The sequence below is a fragment of the Simochromis diagramma genome, unplaced genomic scaffold, assembly GCF_900408965.1.
Source record: "Simochromis diagramma unplaced genomic scaffold, fSimDia1.1 OVJJ01000419.1, whole genome shotgun sequence".
Classification (NCBI taxonomy): Eukaryota; Metazoa; Chordata; class Actinopteri; order Cichliformes; family Cichlidae; genus Simochromis; species Simochromis diagramma.
Genome location: NW_024387244.1, coordinates 5,748,476 through 5,773,660, shown reverse-complemented (window position 1 = coordinate 5,773,660; position 25,185 = coordinate 5,748,476). Strand labels below are relative to the sequence as shown.

The window sequence follows — 25,185 nt, the reverse complement described above, 5'->3', positions numbered from 1 at the left end:
AGAGCATTTTGAATCGTTAGGAGATTAAGTCAAATATCCGCAATTTCAAAGGGCCATTACTATGAAAAGCAAAATCAGAAAGAATTTATTTGATATGGTATTACTGTGAAAAAGACTGCGGTTGGAAAGTGTTGATACAAAGTTCAAATAGTATTTGGAAATACGACTTTTGCTTTTAAGAGCATTATGAATTCATTGAAAGAGTAGTTCAAAAATGAAGATTCACAGGGCTTTTACTTTGAAATCCAAAATAAGGTGGCCTTGATAGGGCACAATTAGGGTACAAGGCTGTGTCATGTAGATGTAACATTAGAGTTTGTAAAAAAAAAAAAAAAAAAAAGCCTAAATTATATGTTATTATGTTCTTAACATATCTGTTAATTCACTCGAAGTTGGCTTTTATTTTGAAATCTGGTTTCCACATCCATTCCCGTAATACTTTGAATACACAGGGAACGTAAAATCAACTGGAGGCTGGCTTGACTGCAAGTCTCGAATTGGAGGCTGGCTTGACACCAGTCGCGGTTCGGACCTGCGGACCAAAACCACCACACCGAGACTATTTGGAGGTTCTAAACAGACGTGATCCGAGCCAACTACCTGGTGTACGCTGCAATTTGGAGCTAAACGCTTTCCAGAAGCCGTAAAGGCTTTACATTCCGGGGTGCGGTAAGATACGGTATACGTACAGAGTTCAAACTGTCACTACCGACTAACCATAAAGTTTATGTAACCCATTTCTGACTCATCTGACTAAACATTCTCACGTGGTTTGTAATGACTTGTTCAACAGGAAAGCTACAGGTCGTCACAAAAAAGTGAAGACATGGAGACAGTATACAGTGTCCTCGGGTTGGAGTGGATAGACTTCAGCAGCATTTTGTTATTCCTGTGTGTTTTTTTGCTCCTGGCTGATTTTTGGAAGAACAGAGTGCCGAGAAATTTTCCTCCTGGACCCTGGGCTCTTCCTTTCATCGGTAATCTTCATCGCATCAAACCTGACAGATTTCACCTGCAATTCGCAGAGGTATGACCTATTTTCACAATTTATTTTCAAACGCTTAGAATTTCACATTAGTTTTACATGGCGAAATGGACCTCCGTCTCTCTAGCTCAGAGACAAAAGGCTTCAAAACCCAGACCGCAGCCATGTGAGCCCTCGGTGTGGAGTTAAAGTTAGCTGCACTGCCAGCTTCCCCTACAATGTTGTTGCGCTTTTCTTACTTATATTATGGTACGGTTGCCGACTGTTTCACTATTTAACTGCTCAATCCACTTAGAGTTTTGAAATATTAGAAATTCATGTGTGTGTATGTATATATATATATATATATATATATATATATATATCCCCTTATCCCCAACTAAATAAAATTGCAGTACTACAGTACTTAATGTTTAAAAGTCTATTTTTTCATGTTAACTGTTAGGTGATGCAAATATTTCATTGGATTCTTACTTTGTGGGCCACCCCCACTTTTCCTCTTCTGGCTCACAGCTCAGTGAGCTGTAGTGTTTCACTGAAAATTATAGATGGAGAGATAGATCAATACTGCATTGTTGTGTTACAGCAGCATGATGAAGAGTGAAAATAGTACAGTCTACAAAAAATGTCAAACAAAAGTTTCCACCTACCCTCGATACACCAAGTGTAGTGTGATAGGAATTATCTACCTGTTGCAGCATGCTCCACTCCTACAAGGCTGGTAAGCAAACTGAAGAGGGCCGACGGCATGTTTTTTTCAGTGCCTTTAATACCTTCCAAACAGTTCTGCGGAGAGGCAAGCTGTTCAGTATGGGTGTCTCCACTTCTACTGTCTTCTGGATTGCAGTGGGTCTATGCCCATCAACATCATGGTTGTGGAGGCTGAAACGGACAGATACGGGTACTTTCACCTGAATGATAGATTGGACTGGAGGACCAGCAGTGATGCTGTGTACAAGTAGGGACAGCATCAGTGCCAGAGATGCCAAAATGATGAACAAATTAATCTGCAAAGCTGGAAGCAGCACCGCTCAGCATTTGGAGGCATTTCAGTCAGCGAGGGTTAGAGGTCACTCAACAAATTGTTCTCCATGACGGACAGCTCATCACACCTGCTCCATTCCACACTTGGCCCTCGAGGACTGGAACTTGATAAAAACTTTCCCAAAAACCAAGATTTATAGCATTGCTTTCTGATTAGTGGAGTGAGCCTTAAGTTTCTGTACCTTATTGTACCATCTCTAGTGCAATACCCCCATGTAAACAATATCTGCCTCCTTTTTTTTCTTTTGCTGGGGCAAGGTCCCTGCAATAATACAACCACAACAACGCCTCTATGAGCAAGCTCTTGGCAATGAGAAAGAAAAATTCCATTTTAACAGGAAGAAATCTCCTGAGGAACCAGGCTTGAGGAGGGGCAACCATGTGCCTCAAACAGCTGGGGGTGAGGGGGGGAGACAGGACAAAAACACAGTGTGCAAGAGATTCAGATTTAATTGATCACTAATTATTAAATGCAAAATGATGTATAAATACACAGTTTTCATACGCACAACATTACCTGTCCACTCTCTGTGTTCAGTTTGCAGAGAAATATGGAAAGATTTTCAGCCTTCGACTCTTTGGCAGAAGACTTGTGGTGCTTAATGGCTACAAGCTTTTGAGAGATGTGCTGGTCCAACAAGGAGATGACTTCATAGATCGTCCCACATTACCCTCATTTGAAAACTTACTTGGAAATAATGGTGGGTTTTTTTGTTTTTTTGTTTTTTGTTCAAAAGAATCTCCCTTATAATTAATGCCCGAACAGCATCAGAATTGCCAAAATAGGGATATTAAGATGTTCTAATTAGTTTCTATTACCTGTGTGTGTGCATGTGTGTGTGTGTGTGTGCGTGCATGCGTGCGTGTGTGCGTGTGTGTGTGTGTGTGTGTGTGTGTGTGTGTGTGTGTGTGTGTGTTCAAAGGTCTTCTGATGTCAAATGGGTATCAGTGGAAGCAGCAGAGGAGATTTACTCTTCATACACTCAAAAACTTTGGTCTGGGCAAGAAGACCCTGGAGTTATCCATCCAGCAGGAGTGCCAGTATCTCACAGAAGCTTTTGCAGATCACCAAGGCATAAAAATATCACACTGTTTTTCACATATTTTTCTGTTTGATACATATGCATCATTTTGTGTTTCTTCCAACTTTCCAACAGACAAGCATGCATTAAAGCATTAGTGTAATCATCAGACATTGCGAAACATCATTACTCTTGCAGAGCTGAAACAAGCCTTATTCACATTGTACTCTTTATTTTACAGGAAAGCCTTTTAATGCCCAGTCACTGTTAAACAACGCTGTGTCAAACATCATCTGCTGTTTGGTATTCGGGGATCGATTTGAGTACACTGATGAGCAGTATCAGTCTATTCTTAGTGACTTCATTGAGATGGAACGCCTACAGGGAACCATAGGGACACAGGTAAACCCCCTTTAAACACGTGTCAAGAATACATAAAAATTACAAACATCTCCTTATTGAATCAAATGTATTGATCAGCGCCTCTAGAAATAATTTTGCTACTCAGGAGCCATATTTGGAAATTGTATTAATCATTATCTAGATTAGAAAAAGTTTGTTGGCTTTGCTCCAAAATAAGGTTTGGAAAGATTTAATTTTTCCCTGGACGTTAGATTTCTATAACCATCTTAGGAGCCGTGGGATTCCCCAACACATGTTAATTCAGGGTCCTTTGAGTACCATAGAGAAATACACAGGTAGAAATGTCACAGTTGTTACCAGATCATCATATAATTTGGTAACTGTCTTTCTGTTCTGTAGATGTACAACACAATGCCCTGGCTGGTGAAGTGGCTGCCTGGACCTCATCAGAAGATATTAACTTTGACGAAACGCGTAACTGATTTCATAAAAACGAAAATCAGAGAACACATAGAAAACTTTAACCCAGCATCACCGAGAGATTACATCGATGCCTTTCTCATAGAAATGGGAGAGGTGAGTGGTGTGCTGTGTTTTCTTTTTGCACTTCAAATGAAATATGTCAACAGTCATTTATTCCTGTCTCTGCTAGGAGGGCAGTGATTCAGTTTTTGATCACAGCAGTTTAAGTGCATGCACTATGGACCTGTTTATTGCTGGAAGTGAAACTACTACCACTACTTTGAACTGGGGACTACTTTACATGATCTGCTACAGTGACATACAAGGTGTGCATAATATCCACCGTGCCTGCATTTGCTGTAATTATCTTGCTATCACATATTTATTGTTAGTGGTATTAGGATTTTTTTTCCAGCCATCTTTGCAGCATAGTTTTGAATTTTCTAAGTTTTAAAAATTTATTTTAAATTTATCAGTTTCAGTTATCACTTTTTTGTTTTCACATTTTCTGTTAATTTAAAATGAGTAGAACTTGTAAGGGAACAGGAAGACCGGAATCAGGATGACAATGTCAAAACCATGTGTGAAGGTATTTGAGTGATTGTCCTGTAGACTCCTCATACTTGCTGTGTTAACAAAGAGCAACTTAACAAAGACAATTTTTTACTTTTCTGAGTTTATTCTTGATAGCTTTAAAAGCACACAGTCGTTTCAGTTAGTTTACTTTGTTTATTTTTAAACTTGTTTCCTGTTTTCACTGCGCAGAGAGAGTCCAGGCTGAGATCGATGCTGTGATCGGTTCATCCAGACAGCCGTCTATGGCTGACAGAGAAAACATGCCCTATACTGATGCGGTCATCCATGAGATCCAGAGAGTGGGCAACATTATCCCCTTGAATCTGGCTCACAGTGCAATCAAGGACACCACAATTGATAAGTACACAATCCCAAAGGTACACAATCTGCAACAAGTGTTTGTGCCTTTTTTTCCTAGTAAAGTTTTCTGGCTTATTCTCGAATTAAAAACATTTTAACCTCTAGGCAAAAAGCAAACAGACAAAGAAACAAACGAGCAAAAAACAAACTGATTATCACGTCCTTTCTAAGTGATCAGTTTTTGTGTCATACTTCTTCAGGGAACTATAATCCTGGCTACACTTGACTCGGTCCTACATGATGAGTCAATGTGGGAAACTCCACACTCTTTCAACCCCGAACACTTTCTGGACCAGGATGGTAAATTTCGCAAGAGAGAGGCCTTCCTTCCATTTTCTGCAGGTTGGTTGGAAGTTAAAACCTCTTGTTCTACTCTAAAAAGAGCAAAATGAAACCCAATACTGTATTTCCTTGTAATCGTCTTGCCACCACAATGTCTTTATTTGCCTAAGCAATTTTTTACGTATCGTTGGTTGGTAGGCCATAGGTGTTCACTGTAACCTTAGTTTGTTCCAGAGGTGCACTAATAATATGTGGTATGATTTAATATTTTGTAAATTATCTGAATAACGCTGTCTTATGCATTCTCAGGTAAGCGTGTGTGTATCGGGGAACAGCTGGCCAGGATGGAGTTATTCCTGTTCTTTGCCTCCCTCCTTCAGAGGTTTTCATTCTCTGCACCTGCTGGAGAGCAGCCCAGTCTGGAGTTCCAGCTGGGAGCCATACGCTGTCCCAAACCTTACCGCCTCTGTGCCGTACCACGTTAAACCATGAATTATCACAAACTAAAAATGTCTGATTCTCAGCTTGATACATCACTCCTTTATTACATGTTTCATCTAATGCAGTTTAGTTTTTGTTCTTGTAGTCCAGTAGACCTTTTTGACAAACCTTTACAATGTAAATCTATTCTACTCTAACAGAAATTTCTAAAAATGTTAAACCACTGAAAAACTGAGATTAGTTCATCCTTTTTACTCTGACATTAAGGCAAGTGAAATAATGGAGTTGGTCTCTGTTCTGTTTAAGGATTTCAGAGTATATGATACCTGCCTGGTTCATTGCTTTTACAAGTAAAGTGGATTCTGTCCCTTTTAAGGACAATCAAAGTAATCTGTTAGAAAACTTTCCACTGTATTTGAAGGCTTACAGAATCATTTCTTCTAAATTGTTACTTTACCTGAAATTAATGTTAATTCTGAACAATTACCATTAAAAAAAATCTCAAGCTTGACTTTTCATTTCTCTTTACACCATTAATACCCAGTCAAAGTCGTTTGCTTTACCTGAAGTGTGTTTGACGTTAGAGATGGAAAATGACAAGTAAGAGAAAATGAGAAAATCTAGGGTGGCAAGAGTAAAGAGAGCATTGAGATCCTTTTAGAAATGCTTCTAAAACTAATCATTTGAAATGTAAAAATATATGAGCAACAGGTGTGCCATGATGGTTGCAATACCAAAAAAGTATAGAATACATGGTATGAAGGACTTTATTTGGATCATGACTTCCTTGTCATTGTGAGAGTGTTTGGGCTGCAACGTCTTTGTTAAGATCCTCTTGCAAAAGCTGTCCAGAAGGGAGCTTGGACTGGAGGATCCTGCACTACTGTCAGCTTTGCAGGAAATGGATGAACTGGTCACAGGAGCTGGAGCACTCCACTGCCAAATGCTTAAATCCTTCTGACATTGGTGACATCACAAGAGCACAATTACTTAATTTATAGATGTAAATGAAGTAGACTATGGCTCGATGACCTCACATTCTGGGCTCCTTGCTTATAAATGTGAGCCAATGTTGTAAAAACCTCAGCATAAATAAGCATCACTGTCAATTCAATCCAATCTTGCTCTATCTGGCTTAGGCGACTTATTAGGTTCAGCTCAGTTTGATCCAAAGGAATCTAGCTATGTGCCGTGCCATGCTTATAATTCCTCTTTGTTAGATCAATGCAATTTGTTATACATTTGCTTGAACCAAACACAAACTACAGCTGTTCCAAAATGAGGCACCACACTCATATTTAAGCTTCTCTTCACTGGCTTTACCTATTGATTATAGAACTAGTTTTAAGAGTTTTTTGTTGACCTTTAAAGCTCTCTATGAGCTTCAGCCACAGTATATTTATCACATCTCCTGTCATCGTACACCACTGGTCATAAACTAAGGCCATGAGCCAAGGCTCTGCTGGTTGTCCCACAGTTCAGGTGAGAATCAAGACTAACCAAACCTTTTCCATCAGGGCACCAATTCCTGTGAAAAACCTCCCTGAGAAGTTTAGATATGTTTTCTTTCCTTTCATCACCTTCTCCAGTGATCAATTTTAATTTGATCATTCTTACTGTATTTGAATAACTTTATACTTGCTTTTAATTTAAAATTTTTGAATCTTCTTTATTCCTCACTCATCATCTCCTTGTGCTGCCAGCATTTATATCACTGTAAATAAATTAAAAAATTTTTTAAAAAAATCCTTTCCATTGGTTGGAGAGCAGCTAAAAAATAGAATGATAGCCAAGGAGTACAGAACCCAATGTGGTGATCAAGAACATTTCATTTATTTACAATAAAAACAAGCCTGGGCCTTAAAAAACAACAACCAGGGCTAAAAATCACCAAGCTGCCATTTAAACATTACATGGGTGCAACAGTCTTAACATAAATATTGTAGGAACATCCCAGCATTCACCGGTTGTGTCTCACTGGGAAAGGTCTTTTACTGGGTCCACATCCAACACTAGTTCAAACAATTCCATGGCCAATCCAAGGTCTCTTAAAGGAATTTAAAAAGGAAACTCATTCATAATCTTCGTGTAGCCTTTTTGCATGCAATAACGTCCCACATGTGAAAACACTAAAAATAACCCCACCATTACCAGCTTTTATTTTGAAGTCCAGCTGCGCGAACATGAGTCTTTCCTTCACCTTTGTGTTTAAGGAAGTCCACCCATTTATCTGATCGCACTTTGTTTCGTGGTAGCATCACAGTTAAAACACTACAGTAATCCAGCATTCCACATTAAGAAATTTAAATGGAGACATTATACAGTGTTCTTGGCTTTGAGTGGATAGATGGGAGGAGCATTTTATTATTTCTCTGTGTTTTCCTGCTGTTGTCTGATATTTGGAAGAACAGAGTGCCGAAAAACTTCCCACCTGGACCGTGGGCTCTCCCGCTTTTCGGTGACATTCATCGCATCAGGCCTGACAGAATACACCTGCAGTTCAGAGAGGTACTCGTGTTTTCTATTAAGGGAATAGTGTTTTAATTTTAATATCTTTCTTTTCTTTCTTTTTTCCTTAAAAGTACTTTAAGATGTTAGTACTGCAGTAAAAATCAGATAAGGGTAGCTTTACTTTAATTACAATAATGTTATATAAGAGTAGGTAATGGATAATAGTATAACTTGTGCTTATTTTACAATATAATACTACAATATATTTCTAGCTAATTTTCTCTTTCTCTCAATAAAACTTTCTATAAAAATTTAACGCATCTTGGGGTCAACCTGCAAGAAAGGCAGATGCGAAATGAAAAAATGACATAAGAGGTCAAATTTGACAAGGTATTTAAATGCAAATGCATAGCAACAAAAACAATAAATAACAATAAATTTTATAATTGAGCTGTCATGTTTACAAACAAAATGCTGTCATGCATGGATATAAATGCTACCAAAAACATAACCTCCTCTGAAGAGTTAATAATAAAATATCCAAGAATTAAAGGAGCATCTTTTTTCAATGGCCATTACTTATCCTCAGTGGAAGAATATTTGTAATATGGATGTAATAGTTAGTAAAAGCATCCTTCTGCCTGTTTAAAGTACTACAGAACAAGTTCAAGCAAGTCCCCATTTAAAACTCTGGCAATCATTAACTCAGTGAACTTTATCTGCAGATGCCTTTATTCACACAAGAGAAAAGGTTTGTTGCTTGAGTTTGGTTTATGGAGACCACATCAAGAGGGTTCAGCCAGAGCTGCATTTTCGGTTACTTATATTCTCTTTTTAAATATTTTCTCATGTGTTTGCAGTTTGGGTTCTTGTTAAGAGATATAATATTAATGAGGCAACATTGCTGCAATCTTATAGTATCTGCAGTAAGGATGTAGAAGCAGTATTAATTCTCTGAGTACAGTTGAACCACAACATCTGCCTGCTGTCTTTGTTCAGTTTGCAAAGAAATATGGAAAGATTTTCACCATCAGACTCTTTGGTGGAAGAACCGTGGTCATTAATAGCTACAAGTTTGTGAAAGAAGCCCTGGTCCACCAAGGAGACGATTTCATAGATCGACCCACCGTACCACTGTTTGAAGATTTATTTGGGAATGAAGGTTCTGTTTTTCTCTTTTTCATTAAAAAATATATATAGTTAGTGTTGAATACAATGAACAACATAATTGAGACACCAAATCAGGGGTGTAAGGTAGTGTCTCTTATTCAATCTATTATTGTGTATTTGTGTGTTCAAAGGTCTTGTGGGTTCAAATGGTTATCCATGGAAGCAACAGAGGAGATTTGCTCTTCATACACTCAGAAACTTTGGTCTGGGCAGGAAGACTCTGGAGTTATACATCCAGCAGGAGTGCCAGTATCTCTCAGAGGCTTTCACAGAACACCAAGGCATAAAAAACATCTTGGTGACATGATTGGCACCATTCAATCGAGTGGGCTTGCTTTGTTATGACACTGGGTACTTGTCCCCATATTTTCTGTCTTTATTTGCAGGAAAGCCCTTTAATGTCCAACTACTGATAAATAATGCTGTGTCGAATATCATCTGCTGTTTGGTGTTTGGGAATCGATTTGAGTACACTGACCGGCAGTACCAGTCTATTCTTCATAATTTCAATGAAATTTTGCGCTTACAGGGAAGCATATCGATACAGGTGAATCTCCTTCCACCATCCTACATTATGCAGTAATCAAATTACATCACAATTTATATAAAATCCAAAAGTCACATTTAAGCAACCACAGTCTCCCTACAGGGTTTCTAATTTATAATGAGGAGCAAAAACAAAGACTGATTTAAAACACACCAAAGGGCAGAGAGGAGGAAGCCAAGTCCTGGCAGATGCAAAGCCCACAGATATAAACAAAATGTCAGACATTTAGAGATTTCTCCAGATACAGACAGACAAACTGGTGGTAGCTAACCAACCGGACATTGTAGTGGAAGACAAGCAGAAGCAGCAGACAGCAGTAGTGATAGACATAGTGATACCGAATGACAGCAACATCAGGAAGAAATAACACAAGAAGCTGCAGAAGTAACAAGGGCTCAGAGAAGATGTGGAGGGTGAAGGTAACGGTGATCCCAGTGGTAATGAGAGCACTAGGTGCAGTGACTCCCAAACTAGGCAAATGGCTCCAGCAGATCCCAGGAACAACATCAGAGATCTCTGTCCAGAAGAGCGCAGTCCTAGGAACAGCTAAGATACTGCGCAGGACCCTCAAAACTCCCAGGTCTCTGGTAGAGGGCCTGAGCTTGAAGGATAGACCACCTGTAGGGGTGGGGGGAATTTTTGCAGACATATATATATATATGTGTGTGTGTGTGTGTGTGTGTGTGTGTGTGTGTGTGTGTGTGTGTGTGTGTGTGTGTGTGTATATATATGTATATATATATATATATATATGCTTCTGCTTGTCTTCCACTAAAATGTCCGGTTGGTTAGCTACCACCAGTTTGTCTGTCTGTATCTGGAGAAATCTCTAAATGTCTGTCTATTATTTTTAAATGTTACTAGTACTGAGATGAGACCTGAGTAACTGCATCTCTTTCTATCACATTTTCTTCATGATGAATAACAATAAAGGATCCTTAATCCCAATAGACATCATATTTGTATACGTGTGTTCACAAGTAGTATTTGTACCTAAGTAGATTTTTTTTTATAACAATCAGCTTATATCGGGTAATATGTGGAGCCAAGTCTCTTCAAGTGCTTTTTGAAGCATGTCTTGAAACTTCTCATCTATATGACAACTCCTCATTTTGAAACATTATCTAAATCAACTTAAATTTCAGTGAACACTGGGGAATATGAACTGGATCTCTCTCATTAAAACAAAAAACAAAAAAATGTTTGCTGAAATTGCCCTCAAATATTTTTCTCTTGGTAATTATATTTCTACCACCAGCTTTGCCACTGTGGAATTCCTGTTAGAAGTGTGTTAGATTTCAAATCAGAATTCTTTGAATGCACAGCATGATATGTCCAGTCATGAAAAGATGGTTTAATCTGGCTTCCTGTTCTGTAGATGTACAACATAATTCCCTGGCTGATGAAGTGGTTACCTGGACCTCATAAGACAATATTCACTCTGACACAGGAGGTAAAGGACTTTATAGAAATCAGGATCAAAGACCACAAAGAAACCCTTAACCAAGCGTCACCGAGAGACTATATTGATGCCTCTCTTATAGAAATGGCAAAGGTGAGTGTTGTATTTGAGCTCCATCATGTTTGTTCATTTTGGTGTTGTAATGCAACCTGAAATATAAGATATTTTAATTTATGCTGCTTGGACTGTTGATAGAACGAGGGCAAAGATTCCAGTTTTTCTCTCAGTACCTTACATGCTTGCACCATGGACCTGTTTTTTGCTGGAACTGAAACTACTACCACTACTTTACGTTGGGGGTTGCTTTACATGATCTACTACCCTGATATACAAGGTGCGTGTGTAATACCCAACAGTACTATGTATTTTGTCATGTCGGTCTTGTACTGTGAGAAAAAGCATGCAGGTTGTGTTAGTCATCTACATAATACACAAAACAGAGTTTATGATAGTCTCATCATTTTTTTTTTTTAGCATGTTTTGATTTCTAGTTGGGAATCAGTTAGTTTCCAGAGTAGATCCTGGCATTATTTATCAGAAAACAGGAAGACCACATATGTGGTCATGAAGCTGACAATAAAAAATCAATATGTGAAGATAGCCGATTGACATTCATATAGACTTTCCACCTTTCAATAAACATATGTTTAAATGTTTCGTAGCTTTTTGTGTTGACAAATATTAACAAATTCACAAATACTAAAACTGAAAATATATTTCCTGTTTATGTTTCTAATTATGTTTGATCTGAAGTTAATAATTCAGTATTGGTAGTAACTGTTTTTCCTTAAGTACGTTTTTATTTTTACATTAATAACCTGAAATTGTTTCTCACTGTCAATTTTAATTTTTCATTTACTTTTAGATAAATATAATAACCTTGATACAGACTCTGATTGTATCCTGTTTTCACTGTGCAGAGAGAGTTCAAGCTGAGATTGATGCTGTGGTTGGTTCGTCCAGACAGCCCTCTGTGAGTGACCGAGAAAACATGCCCTATACTGATGCTGTTATTCATGAGATTCAGAGAATGGCCAACATCATTCCTCTCAATGTGCTTCGTATGACAGTCAAGGAAACTACAGTGGATAAATACACAATCCCAAAGGTACACAAACCATAATACTTTCTGGCAGTTTCGCTGTAGAATAAAGTATTCCTTGTCTACCAATTTAGCAACTTGAAGCTGACTTGAAAAGTCAATCCTAATGTTACACTTAAAATAACCAATGAAGCAGCTTTAAAAAGCACATTTAAAGCCTGGTATAAAAATAGTGTAACACTCACTATCAACTGTACTCTCTTGATGTATGATCAATCATCCAGGTAAGTAAATCCCAAAAGGTTGATACCACATGGACCCGGAAAGTAAAGTGTATTTGTGATGTAAGATGGTGAAAATATTCTTTTTCCTCAAAATTATCCAGATATTATGCAGTTCTTAAAATGACTTATGTAATGCTTAAATAATTCACAGTACCATGCCTGTTTAGACTTCTCAACAATATATGGTAACTTCTGACTCCTAAAAAGTAACATGGCAGCAGCCAAAATGCTAACCCATCAAAATGCAGAGTTTTGTAACTACACAGTGGCTGAGTCCATTTTTAGTCTGTGGTTATGTGCAGAATAAATACATGAGGTCCAAGAATAGATCTCTGTGGCACACCTGTGCTAATGGATTACATTAGTATTACATCAGGGCTCTGTATTACAGTGATTCCTGACTACACATAAGGATACTCTTATGGCCCTGCATAGACTGCCTTTTGTCCTGCGACAGATAGAGTAGATGTCAAATCATATGGCCACTATTTTATCAAAACAGCAATGACTTAGCATGGTTTCTCTCTAGTTTCTCTGAAATACTGTATGTAATGACAATGCAACTTCAAATCAAATAAAAAGGTCAACTTCATTACTGTTCTCATATTAACTCAAACCAATAACTGAAAGTGAGAAATTAATGTGAATAGACACCAGAATATACACTTGTAAAAATTTGAAATTTTGAGAAAACAGATTAATTTTTTAACACCTACGATTAAAGGTTAAAAACATCTAAAACAACCATTGCACTTGTCCCTGGTTCTTAATTAACAGGCATTATACACTTTGTAGTTTGACACAATTGCATACTAAAAAGCTCTTTTGGACATTTTGACAATGTTACGTTGCCTTTTTCCATCAGCTCACTTTCTGTTATATGGCAAATTAAACCAATATACTTGAATAACAATTTTAATTATTTTTTTTATTTCTTTCAATTTTAGTATTTTGGTTATTTTTATAGTATTTTTTGTGCAGGGTACCATGATCGTGGCTACTCTGGACTCAGTCCTACATGATGAGTCAGTGTGGGAAACTCCGCACTCTTTCAACCCTCAACACTTTCTGGACAAGGATGGTAAATTTCGCAAGAGAGATGCTTTCCTTCCATTTTCTGCAGGTTTGTTGTACATTAAAGCCTCTTGTACTGTTTTAGCCAAGACAAAATGGCATGCATCCTTGGTTTGTTGCAGAAGTGGAGTAAACTCTATGATATAGTGAATATCTTGTAAATTGTTTGAATAAAACTCATGTCTTATTGTTTATTCTCAGGCAAGCGTGTGTGTCTTGGAGAACAGCTGGCCAGGATGGAGTTGTTTTTGTTTTTCACCTCCCTCCTTCAAAGGTTTTCTCTTTCGCCACCTGCTGGAGAGCAGCCCAGTCTGGAGTTCCAGTTGGGAGCCGCACGCTGTCCCAAACCTTACCGCCTCTGTGCTGTACCGCGTTAAACCATCAACTATGACAAACTGAAATTGTCTGATACTCAGTTTGATGAATCAATGTCCTCCATCATATTTGTCATATGAAGCATTATCTATACCTGCTAAATTCTTCTCACCATGGAGACCTTTTAAAGGAGCCATTCCATCCATTGTATTCAACAAATGAAAATTTGAAAGGTTTACAATATTAAATTACAACTTTTTAAGAGATCACATTCCACTGCATATGCATGATAATCGCTGTCATAAGCAAACATTTACAAGGACTTCAGTAAAGTTTTGACAATAAGATAAATACAGCAGGACAAAAAAAAACAGTATTCTGTTTTTAACGTTTAATAGTACTGCAGAGATATTTACATAGGATTCAAACTTTAATTTACTAAGTTTAATCTACACTTGAGTCAGTGTCTACATTGAAAACAAAAGCCCACCATATCTTGGTGGATTTGCTTGTATGTCGAGGATCAATAACCTATTTCAGTTCAATTATCCAAAAGATGATTTCACATAATCTTTAAGTACTCTATGAAACAATGCTTATTTGATTCAGTGTTTTGAAGTTGCTCAGTGCTTGAGGCAGGAATGCAATTCTATAATTTTGCACCACTGTGCTTGATGATTACTCTTAGATTCTGTCTTTGTGTTGCACAAAACCACTCGCTGTGTTTAGTCAGTTTTGTTGGCACTGACGGACCCTCATGAAACAGTGACCTCCTGGTTAATGAAGCTAACACTCGTCAATGATGTGTTTAAAGTATTTTAAGATTCTGGAAATATATCAGAATAGTAAAAAAAAAATTCTGTTTGCTTTGATGGTATTTTGAAGGTGTTCTGCTAAACGTGGTAATCCTTATCTTGACTTTCCCAATTTCTTTAAAAGAACATAAGAAATCAGTTGTTATTCTACAGTAGACTCTCTATGATATAACCTAATGGGCGGGTTGATTACCAACAATCTTATGTCACTCTTAAACAAGAAGGCCCTTTTAAATTCACAAACTATTTTGAAAAGTATATAGGTTTATGTTTATTTGGATATCAGAGGAATGCAGGCAAACCAGGTGGTGACAGGGTGATCTTAATAACCATAATAATTTATTTCAGTTGGTGTGAGTGTTTTTATTTTTCATACCACTGCTTGTTATAAAATGCACAGTGTCATAAATAAATTGATTTTCTGCATGCACTTGCCTTTTTCATTATGAGCTTGTGTCAGTGGTGTCAGCTTTAGTCTTTACCTTGGCAGAGGGCAGTAATACAATGAATGACTGGACTGACAGCTATCACTAACAGCTTGTAATCTCCCTACCCCAACTGTTAAATAATGTAGAGGAACTCCCCCAGAAAATGTCTTTCTTTACAAATCAGCTGAGTTGTTTAATTTGATTAATGCTTTTTCGCATCCTTCACTGCTGATTGAAACAAAAATCAGTGACAAATAAATTACAATAAGTACAGGAAACACGTGACACGCGAAACAAACAGAGAATGTATCATTTTCAGATGTATGATCAATTAATATAACATATAGGAAAATCATAAAAACTGTTAGATAAAGCTTATTAAAGCTATGCATGTTAATAATTTCTGTATGTGTGATGATGTGACATGCAACGTTTCCTTTACACTGGGCCATCAGTTAACAAGGAAATATTGTACACACACACACATAAACACGCTACGATCATCGTAGTAAGATACTTGTTATTGATTTCATGTTTTTATTAAATGCTTTTATTTTGAAGGCCAGCTATCGAACCCACTTGGTTATATAATCACCCACCATTTTATGTAGTGGTGAAATCAAAGTTAGAACAGTAAAGTGACACGAATGAGCGGAGCTATGGAGACATTATACAGCGCTCTCGGCTTGGAGTGGGTTGACGGCAGGAGCATTTTATTTTTTTCCTGTCTTTTTCTTCTGCTGGCTCATGTTCTGAAGAACCGAGTGCCGAAAAACTTTCCTCCCGGACCGTGGGCTCTCCCTTTTATTGGTGATCTCCATCGCCTGCAACCTAACAGATTCCATCTGCAGTTCGAAGAGGTGTGATACAAAGTAACGATTATTATTATCATTGTTGCTGTTAAGAAGAAGAATATATTCATATAGAAAATGGGGCGACTCGTTTACTGCAAATAGGTAGCTAAAATGGTGCTATAGGTTCCCTTTATTCCTCCGTTATTGGTAATCATTTAGACTTAGATTGGGCTACATGGGGCAGAGCAGTTTTTTTTATTAGACTTTAAAACATTCGGTAACATAACCAGTGTTGCCAATTTAGCAACTTTGTCGCTATATTTAGCGAGTTTTCAGACCCCTTAACGACTTTTTTTTTTTCTAAAAAGCGACTAGCGACAAATCTGGCGACTTTTTCTGGAATTATTGGAGACTTATTTATGACGACTTTTTGACGTGAAAGGACGTGTTGCTCTTACTCTCAACAAGCAGCGGTGCTGCCGTGGGCACTTCACCCGTGCTAAAGCGCTCACGGGCGGAGGATAGTCCTCCCCCAGCTGCAGGAGATGTTCACATCTGTGCGTCCAAACTGCAAATGAATCGCGCATGAGCGAAGCCGCTGCTCCCGCACTGTCTGTAACACAGTCAGTTCTTCTTTTACTGTTATGCTGTTTTGTGGATCACAAGGTTTAAAACTACTTATAAACAGAGGCGGAGCCAGACATTTGAAACACCCGGGGCTTAGCCCTAAAGGGTAGTATGCATGTGGGATTTTTTTTTTGGGGGGGGGGGGTTAGAAATGACTGAAAGATTAATAGGCTCTTTTTTGAGTTTTGTTCAAAAAAGAATGACTTCATATAGGGAAAAATATATATCACATGTGCAGGACACCTTGAACTAGTTTTTTAATTAAGCAGCAAGGCAGAACAAAGTCGGAGCTGTATCAAGACACGAGGACTAAACCCCAATTCAACCAGACCCAGAACTGATCCGGAATTAAAACAGGACTGCAACAGTTCAAAATCAGGACTACTTAGGATTTAACCAAGACAGAACCAGAATCAGAACTAGATGATAGTAGCACTAAAAATCATCATAGACCTGCACTACACTTATTTTTTAATTCTACCAAAGTCCACTATTTAGATTGAGAAAAGTTTATATAATTATTTATCCTTGTTGTGCAAACAAGCCTGCAAAACTTAATAAATGTAGAATTTGAAAAATAGCAAACCTAAAAAGAAACACTAGGTACGAGATACATGAGGACCTATGATACGATGATACTTTTGGTAAACGACCATTTGACTAACATGTGTGTCTCACCTGCTCTTGTTCATCTCTGTTCTGTCCTCATTCTCCATCTCCCTCTCTGTTCCTCTCTCTCCCTCTCTGTTCCTCCATCTCCCTCTCTGCTCCTCTCTCTCCCTCTTTGTGCTGACAATCATCAAATATACAGTTGAAACCACATATTTATGTACTCTTCAGATCAAAACACAAACACTTTTTTAATTGTAACATCAAATCAGACTAAATGTTTATTTTTTTAGATTGATAAATATAAAAAACATGTTTGTTAACTTTAAGAGTAAAGAGAGAAACTATCTGTATTTCTTAATTGCAAATGGCACCAAATTGTATTCAGAATTGAGCCACATTTATGGAGCTCCACAGTTCTTTTCCTGGTGTTTTGGTTGACATCTCTTAATTTTCCCATGTCACAGAAACAGGCTCTGTGTTTTGCCTTATATGCATCCACAGGTGTGCCACCAATTTACTCACATGGACTCTACTAACCAATCAGAAGCTTCTTCAGCTCAGAATGGCATCGTCTGGAGTTTCTTATTAATTAACAAACTTAGTGTACATGTACTCCTAAATTTGATGAAAGTGATTAAAATAGAAGCTCTGTCTCTCTTTATTCTGACATTTAACTAATTCAAAAGATATTTTAATATTTATCTAAAACAAAAGTTTACTCTAAATTGATGTTGTACAGTAAAAATGTTTTATGTTTTCTCCCTAAAGTGTAAATATCTGGTTACAAATGTGAATATCCTGCTGTGTACTGAAATCCCTCTTGTTTTGCATAGAAATATACTGAACAACATACAAAGCATAATATATAAAATAACATTTACCTGAGTTTTTTCTTTGAAAGAAGCCTCTAATGTCCATTCTTATATTTCAGTACATAACTGAAACCGATTTAGTCGGGGAGGGTAAGAACTGAAAATATGAAATAAACACACGTAAGCTAAGACTCTATAAAAAAAAATAGCATTTGTTCGGCTTTTCAATTTGCCATTTGTTGATTCACTTGAAGAGCAAGTAACGTAATATTGGTCAAGTGATCAGTTTGATATCAATCTTTCGTGATGCACCGTCATATTTACATTATTTGTACAGTACGAATGATTTGCTTTGGTACCTGGTCAAACTTAAGCTCTCCTCTGTCTGCCTGGCTCCGTTTCTCCAACAGCGAACTCACAGGCAGTAGCTGCCCCGCCCCCTCGCTCAGTCGCTTAGTGCCTGAGCTTGGATCATACCAATATCAGGGGGGATTCACGCACAGTCGTAAATTCCCACAGTGTGCACTATGTGCTTCGAATATTGTGTGTACTTTTTGTTTTATACAGTTGTCAGCCAGGCATCTAACTATGAAAAAATTACACTCCAAAAGACCCCGGGCTTCTGACAAAACAACCCGGGCTTAAGCCCAGTAAGCCACCCCCACGCTCCGCCCCTGCTTATAAACACACACTCTCACACACAAAGTAACTCCACCAGAGTGCCTATTTCGGGTCACTTTTGCCGGTCGAAGCCCGGATAAAGGAGCAGGGTTGGAATTGTGACATTAAAAAACAATAATTGCTAAAAGAAATTAAGTTTGTAGTTCTAAATAAATTCTAAATGCATTTAGGACGTTTTTTGCTAACTTTATGTCTCTTCCACGATGTTATTTCTCTCTCCAACAGCGTAGGTTACCATTATATTAGCATGACCAATTATGCAAATTAGGTGATGACGTCATCTAGCGACTTCTAGCGACTTTTAGGACAGCCAATAGCGATTTTCCTTACTGAGGAGTTGGCAACACTGAACATAACTAACAGCCTACAAGCTTAGTGTGAGCTGCATTTCAAGTCGCTGCTATTGTCCTTTCAGCTTCTACTTTTTGCTGCCGAGTGTCCCGTAAAGAGACATTAAATATTTGTAAGCAAGCATTTCTGTTTTATTTTATTAGCTGCTTTCAGTTCTTGTTTTTTGTTTTTATTTGCTTGTTTTGTGGTTGTTGTATTTTTTAGGACATGGTATCACATGTCACACTTATCACAGCTGCTACAGTCTTAGTTTTCTTTTGGTAGAATAAAAATGTAAAAGTCAGCTGTATCAGAAAAGTTATTTCTTTTTAAATTATCCTAAAATGTGCAAGTGTTGAATAACAAGCTAAATCTACTGTCGATTCAGTTTTCAGAGAAATATGGAAACATTTTCAGCCTTCGAATCTTTGGTCATAGAGTTGTGATCATTAATGGCTACAAGTCTGTAAAGGAAGCCCTGGTCCAACGAGGAGAAGACTTTGCAGATCGTCCCATAATTCCTCTGGTTGACGATGTATTTGGAAATAAAGGTGATTTCATTTCTTTTAATTACACACTTAATATTGGAGTATCAGATGGGCACCAAGTTAGATTTATTAGCGTGACGATGGTGATCAACATGCCTAGTTTCTCTTCCAGTCAAAATATTTATATTTGTATATGTTTTTTCAAAGGTATTGTAGGTTCCAGTGGTTATCCATGGAAGCAGCGGAGGAGGTTTTCTCTTCAGACACTCAGAAACTTTGGTCTGGGCAAGACGACGTTGGCAGAATTCATCCAGCAGGAGTGCCAGTATCTCACAGAGGCTTTTGCAGACCAGCAAGGCATTTAAAAATCACACTGTTTGATAGTCTAAGGAACTTGGAAAGAAAAGTGTCTGGACTTCTTTAAGTTCCTTGAAGATGTTTCACCTCTAATCCGAGAAGCTTCTTCAGAATTCTGAAGAAGCTTCTCGGATTTCCAAGCTCCTTAGACTATGATGACCTGGATGACTGAGAACCTTCACAGACACACACTGTTTGATGATAATTTTTACATTTTAAATGTTTGATAATTGCGTATGACCTTATCTAATTTTCTGCTAAACATATAAAATATAAAATTGCTAATTTTTCTTATATAATACACGCTTTTTTGGTAAATATCAAGCAAGTTTGTCTTCTCTTTGGACATGGAGTCCATTTTCTGTCTCACCCACACTTTGTTTTTATTTACAGGAAAGCCTTTTAATGCACAGCCATTGCTAAACAACGCCGTGTCAAACATCATCTGCTGTTTGGTGTTTTCAAATCGATTTGAGTACAGTGATGAGAAGCATCAGTCTATTCTTCAGGACTTCAATGAGCTTTTGTACTTGGAGGTAACCATGTGGGCACAGGTGAGCCTCTTTTAAACCAGGATTCAGTAATCTAATTAAAAGGATTTATGCAAATGCATGTGTCATATTTATTTGAATCACATTATTATAAAAGGCTCTCCTTGAATTGTTCCCTTCCTGAATTGTTCTGTGTCCCAGTGATTTGTATATTTGTAATTCATACATAGAGACCACTGATTTAAAGCATCTAAATCTTACTTGAGTCCAGCTTTGATTAGGTTGTTTTTTTGTTTTTGTTTTTTAATCAAGTTTGACTATTAGTATAATGTTCTTTTAGGAAATACTGTGTTAGCTTTATGCCATATGTTGTCTCATCTATATATTTTTCTAAAGGTCTTGAGGATCATCAAGATGTTGGCAAATGTGAAACAAGCCTTTTGTGTTCTGTTTGGGCAGCAGTGGTTTTGACAGTGAAATTCCCCCATGCAGTTATTTAGGTGTTCTTCTGGGTTCTTTTGTGACCTCCTGGGTGATCAGTGGTGCACTCTTTAAGTCGTTTTGGTAGGCCGACCACTCCTATGAAGGTTCACTACTGTTCCAAGTTTTCTTCATTTGTGGATAAGGGCTCTGATCTTTTTTGTGGAGTCCCAGCGACTTAGAAATGTCTTTATAAGCCGTTCTCAGGTGCTTTAAGATCTTTTAGCCTCCTTTACTTTGTCAGACAGGTTCTATTTAAGTGATTTAAAAGGTCTTTACAAAAAATGGGATTAATCATAGTCAATTCATGATTTAACAAGAGAGTTCTTTACTTTTTCACATAGGGACATACAGTAATGTGGATCTCTCTTTGAAAGCTAATTAATTTAGTACATTTTTATTAAATAAATAGAAATGTCATAGATATATCCACGCTGTCTGACAAGTTAGTGACTGTCCTCCTGCGCTGTAGATGTACAACGCAATGCCCTGGCTGATGAAGTGGGTGCCCGGACCTCATCAGAAGACATTTACTCTGGTCAAGAATATAAATAATTACATAGAAAACAGGATCAGTGAACACAAAGAAGACTTTAACCCATCATCTCCGAGAGACTACATCGACTCCTTTCTCATAGAAATGGAAAAGGTGAGTGTTGTCCTGCATCTCTGCTGTTTTTGTTCTTTTTACATTTTTAATGAAATGTCATCAGATTTTTTTCATCTTTGCCTCTAACAGAATGAAGGCAATGATTCAAGTTTTGATCTCAGTAGTTTGAATGCTTGCACCCTTGACCTCTTTGGTGCTGGAACTGAAACTACTACCACTACTTTATACTGGGGCCTTCTATATATGATCCACTATCCTGTCATACAAGGTTTGTGACTGAGTAATAGTCACTATGACTACATATTCTGCAAGTATCTCAACTTTATAATGACAGCGGCCTCTTATAGGTCAGCCATTTATATAAAAATTGATTGTTTCTGATGTGACATTGTAATGTGTGTCTCTGTTTAATTTTGTCTCTGGATTGGGTTTTCTCTCAAGTCTATTTTATATATTTACTTAGATTTGAATTGTTTTCTCAACTTTAAAAATCTTGACGTAGACTCACATTATTAACTGTGTACAGAAAAAGTCCAGGCTGAGATCGATGCTGTGATTGGTTCATCCAGACAGCCCTCTATGAGTGACAGAGAAAACATGCCTTATACCAATGCGGTTATTCATGAGATCCAGAGAATGGGCAACATCCTCCCACTGAGTTTGTCACACATGACAAACAAGGATACAATATTGGATAAGTACACAATCCCAAAGGTACTCATGCTAAGAATTATTTCACCAAAGCCTTTTGCTTGTTTTTCTGGTTTCTGGTCATATAGCTACTGAATAACTCATTAAATTCAGCAATGTTTTGTTTTTTTTTTCAGTCACTTTAAAGCATAGATAAACTCAGAAAGACAGTTTTTGCGCAATATTTATGATGGAAATATCTTAATTAATTGCAGTGGGATAATGGTTAAACATAAAAAAAAACAACCACTGCATTTTGGTGCATCTGTTGTTAAATAACAAGTGTTTTACAACTCATAATACGATACAACACATTTAGTAGCTCTTTTGGAATATCCAAATAATAATTGCTCAACATATGTAATGATAATTCGTTTCTCTATCAGCTGATTTTCCATCTAACCTGTTTAATTATTTTGTTCTTAAAAGTTGAGATAATTTTTAAACAAACACAAATTAACTTACCTGTTTCTTCAGGGCACCATGATCCTGCCTATATTGCACTCTGTACTCAATGATGAGTCAATGTGGGAAACTCCACATTCCTTCAACCCTCAACACTTTTTGGACCAGGATGGTAACTTTAGGAAGAGAGAAGCCTTTATGCCTTTTTCTGCAGGTATGTCAAGAGGGCAGTTTATCTCAGTGAACGTATTCTGTTAATGAATATGTAGGCAAACAACAAGAGAGGTGTTTGAGCAAGATATGGTAAAAGAAGTGTTACATGTTTCTGCTTGCTGTTAACTGTTCGTGAGCACCGACTTATATCTACAAACAATTTCTTACATCACTGAGTTTGCAGGGGATCGGTGTCTCTTTTGTGTGTTTCAGAGCTGTAGTAATAACCTCTGTAAGATGAAAGCATAGTGACTGAAACTCTTATTGTGTATTATCAGGCAAGCGTGTGTGTCTCGGGGAGCAGCTTGCCCGAATGGAATTATTCCTGTTCTTTACCTCCCTCCTTCAGAGGTTTTCATTCTCGGCACCTGCTGGAGAGCAGCCCAGTCTGGAGTTCACACTGGGAACCACCCGTTGTCCCAAACCTTACTGCCTTTGTGCCACGGCACGTTAAATCATCAAGTATAAGCTAAACACGTCTATTTCTTACAGTGTACATTTGTCTTTCATTACATTTTATAATGTCAAGCAGTTTCTGTTTCATCATTATCTATTTCTATTATGTTATGAGCCAGAATGCTGTTTAATAAAACCTTTAGAAATTACATACATATATACTGAAATTACATATCTGCTGTATACAAACTGTATAAAATTCTGACATTATACTAAACACTTTTTAATGATTCATTGTTGAGTGATAATCTATGTGCCACTGTGAAGCAGTGGTTTTAAATGTGCTGAACAAATAAACATGACCTGACTTGAAAATGTGTGCGTGAGTAATATATATTCATCTTTCACTTAATCCAGTTTTGATTGACCTAATCCTTCTTATTCAGTCTGTTTTTTATTAAAGTTCACACTGCTGTCAGTTTGAGATGTCCTTGGCATTTCTCAATGTTTGTATTGTCCAATACAGTTTTGTATTCCTCAGCCATTACCTGGCAACAACACAGTTACAACACTATAAAATGCCCATGTGAATCTGATGTAGTAGTTCTACTCTTCGAGGATCAAGTTGCAGCATGATAATAGAGAATATCTGACTTCATAGTATAAGTCGATTCATGCAGCTCAGCGTCATTTAGGGTTCATCGTTTTTTTGTGGTCTCTAACCTTTTCCAGTATCGACTGTATGATGTGTGTCATATGACAGTTTCCATTATCTAAAGGTCTCTGCGTGGCTGAACGGTGCCTTGAAAGTGTGTCAGCAAATTCAAGCAGTTTTCAAAGACATACTTTGCCTGTGCATTGAAGTTTGCTATTCTTATTAACAAAAAGCCATTGCAACAGTATCCTTTCAAGTGTGGAAACAATGGCTTGTGGTCTATTTGGGTAATGAAATGTACAGGCTAAAGTTATTTTGGGAGCGCTCTATATGCCTAAACCACAGCCAAGCACTCCTTTTTGATCTGTGCATGTCTGATTTTGATACCTTTTAAGGTGGCAGCCTCCCTGGTTGTCCATCGTGGTCCTATAGGAGAATCCCTTCCCAGCTTATTGCACAGAAGACTTAATTATTATCACAAAGGCTAGTACGGGTGCATCAGTTAAGAAAAAGGACCTTTTAAATCCTAGACCTTTGCCAGACATGCGTCACTGCCTGGTTGTGTGTTTTCTGCTAAGTCATTCAACTAGTGACCCAGATCATGTACCACACCCTGAACAGCTCTGTGGTTTGTGGTAGCTAAATGTTTCTCATGCCACTATCTTTTGTGGCATCAGACCTGACACAGAAAAAGATGCGCATGCACATTCACACCAGTATTGTACTTTCACATCACGAGCATCCACGTGTCTCCTTGGGTCTGGGCATTGTAAATTTTGTCGTCAGAGGGTTAACGCAAGCCGTCGGTGTACTTTCATGGGTGTTGTGACCACAAAGTTGTCCACAGAAAAACTGCACTACATAGGTTAACAGAAGTCACCCAGGAATTCATGGTGTAAAAATCTGGAAGAATGGAAAGTCTTGTGAATTTGTGTGCTGATGACTTTTTTTTTTTAATAAGTCATGTTTTTTATGACCTCTTCTCAATGCCACAAACTCCCAAACATTTAGCTTCCAGTTTTCGTTATGGCAGTTAGCACAACCATGTTAGTGAAGCCTTCACCAATTAACTGAAGTGTGATTTCAGATGAACTTTCAAAAGAGAGCCTGTCCAGTATTCAAAGGTTTTTTGTCAATTCCAGGTTGATTGAATTTAAAGTCTTGCATAAGCTCCACTACGCCAAGACTTAACAAAACATTTGGCACTGTCTCCCCCATGTGTGACAAATGTGGTATTGCAAAAGTGTCAGTGTCACACATGTTGTGGTCCTGTCCAGATATATTTGGCTTACCCAAACAGTATGGTGTGTTCATTAACCTGGATTGTAATCTGGAGATATTTGGCTCCTATGATGGGACAAGAGCACTCCCATTTAATCAAAGACAACCTCCGAGGGAAGGCATCATTACTGCTAAAAATA

At 37.7% G+C, this 25,185-nt stretch overlaps 3 protein-coding genes across 3 annotated transcripts; all 3 read left to right on the top strand.

Annotated features, from left to right (window-relative positions):
• Nucleotides 1-519: 519 nt before the first annotated feature.
• Nucleotides 520-6,040, top strand: LOC120747345 (cytochrome P450 2J2-like). Its single transcript, XM_040053147.1, has 10 exons — nucleotides 520-664; nucleotides 794-1,027; nucleotides 2,568-2,730; nucleotides 2,953-3,102; nucleotides 3,293-3,453; nucleotides 3,814-3,990; nucleotides 4,067-4,202; nucleotides 4,642-4,829; nucleotides 5,013-5,154; nucleotides 5,404-6,040. The coding sequence occupies exons 2-10, from the start codon at nucleotides 827-829 to the stop codon at nucleotides 5,577-5,579; spliced, it is 1,494 nt and encodes a 497-aa protein (XP_039909081.1). The 5' UTR covers nucleotides 520-664; nucleotides 794-826; the 3' UTR covers nucleotides 5,580-6,040.
• A 1,716-nt stretch (nucleotides 6,041-7,756) lies between these two features.
• Nucleotides 7,757-15,121, top strand: LOC120747342 (cytochrome P450 2J2-like). The gene is made up of 9 exons (XM_040053142.1): nucleotides 7,757-8,043; nucleotides 8,986-9,148; nucleotides 9,288-9,437; nucleotides 9,543-9,703; nucleotides 11,082-11,258; nucleotides 11,361-11,499; nucleotides 12,086-12,273; nucleotides 13,473-13,614; nucleotides 13,767-15,121. Exons 1-9 carry the CDS (start codon nucleotides 7,843-7,845, stop codon nucleotides 13,940-13,942), a joined length of 1,497 nt encoding a protein of 498 aa, XP_039909076.1. The 5' UTR covers nucleotides 7,757-7,842; the 3' UTR covers nucleotides 13,943-15,121.
• A 601-nt stretch (nucleotides 15,122-15,722) lies between these two features.
• On the top strand, nucleotides 15,723-23,484 carry LOC120747339 (cytochrome P450 2J2-like). Its single transcript, XM_040053140.1, has 9 exons — nucleotides 15,723-15,983; nucleotides 19,368-19,530; nucleotides 19,675-19,824; nucleotides 20,218-20,378; nucleotides 21,268-21,444; nucleotides 21,535-21,673; nucleotides 21,932-22,119; nucleotides 22,573-22,714; nucleotides 22,992-23,484. The coding sequence occupies exons 1-9, from the start codon at nucleotides 15,771-15,773 to the stop codon at nucleotides 23,165-23,167; spliced, it is 1,509 nt and encodes a 502-aa protein (XP_039909074.1). The 5' UTR covers nucleotides 15,723-15,770; the 3' UTR covers nucleotides 23,168-23,484.
• Nucleotides 23,485-25,185: the final 1,701 nt, after the last annotated feature.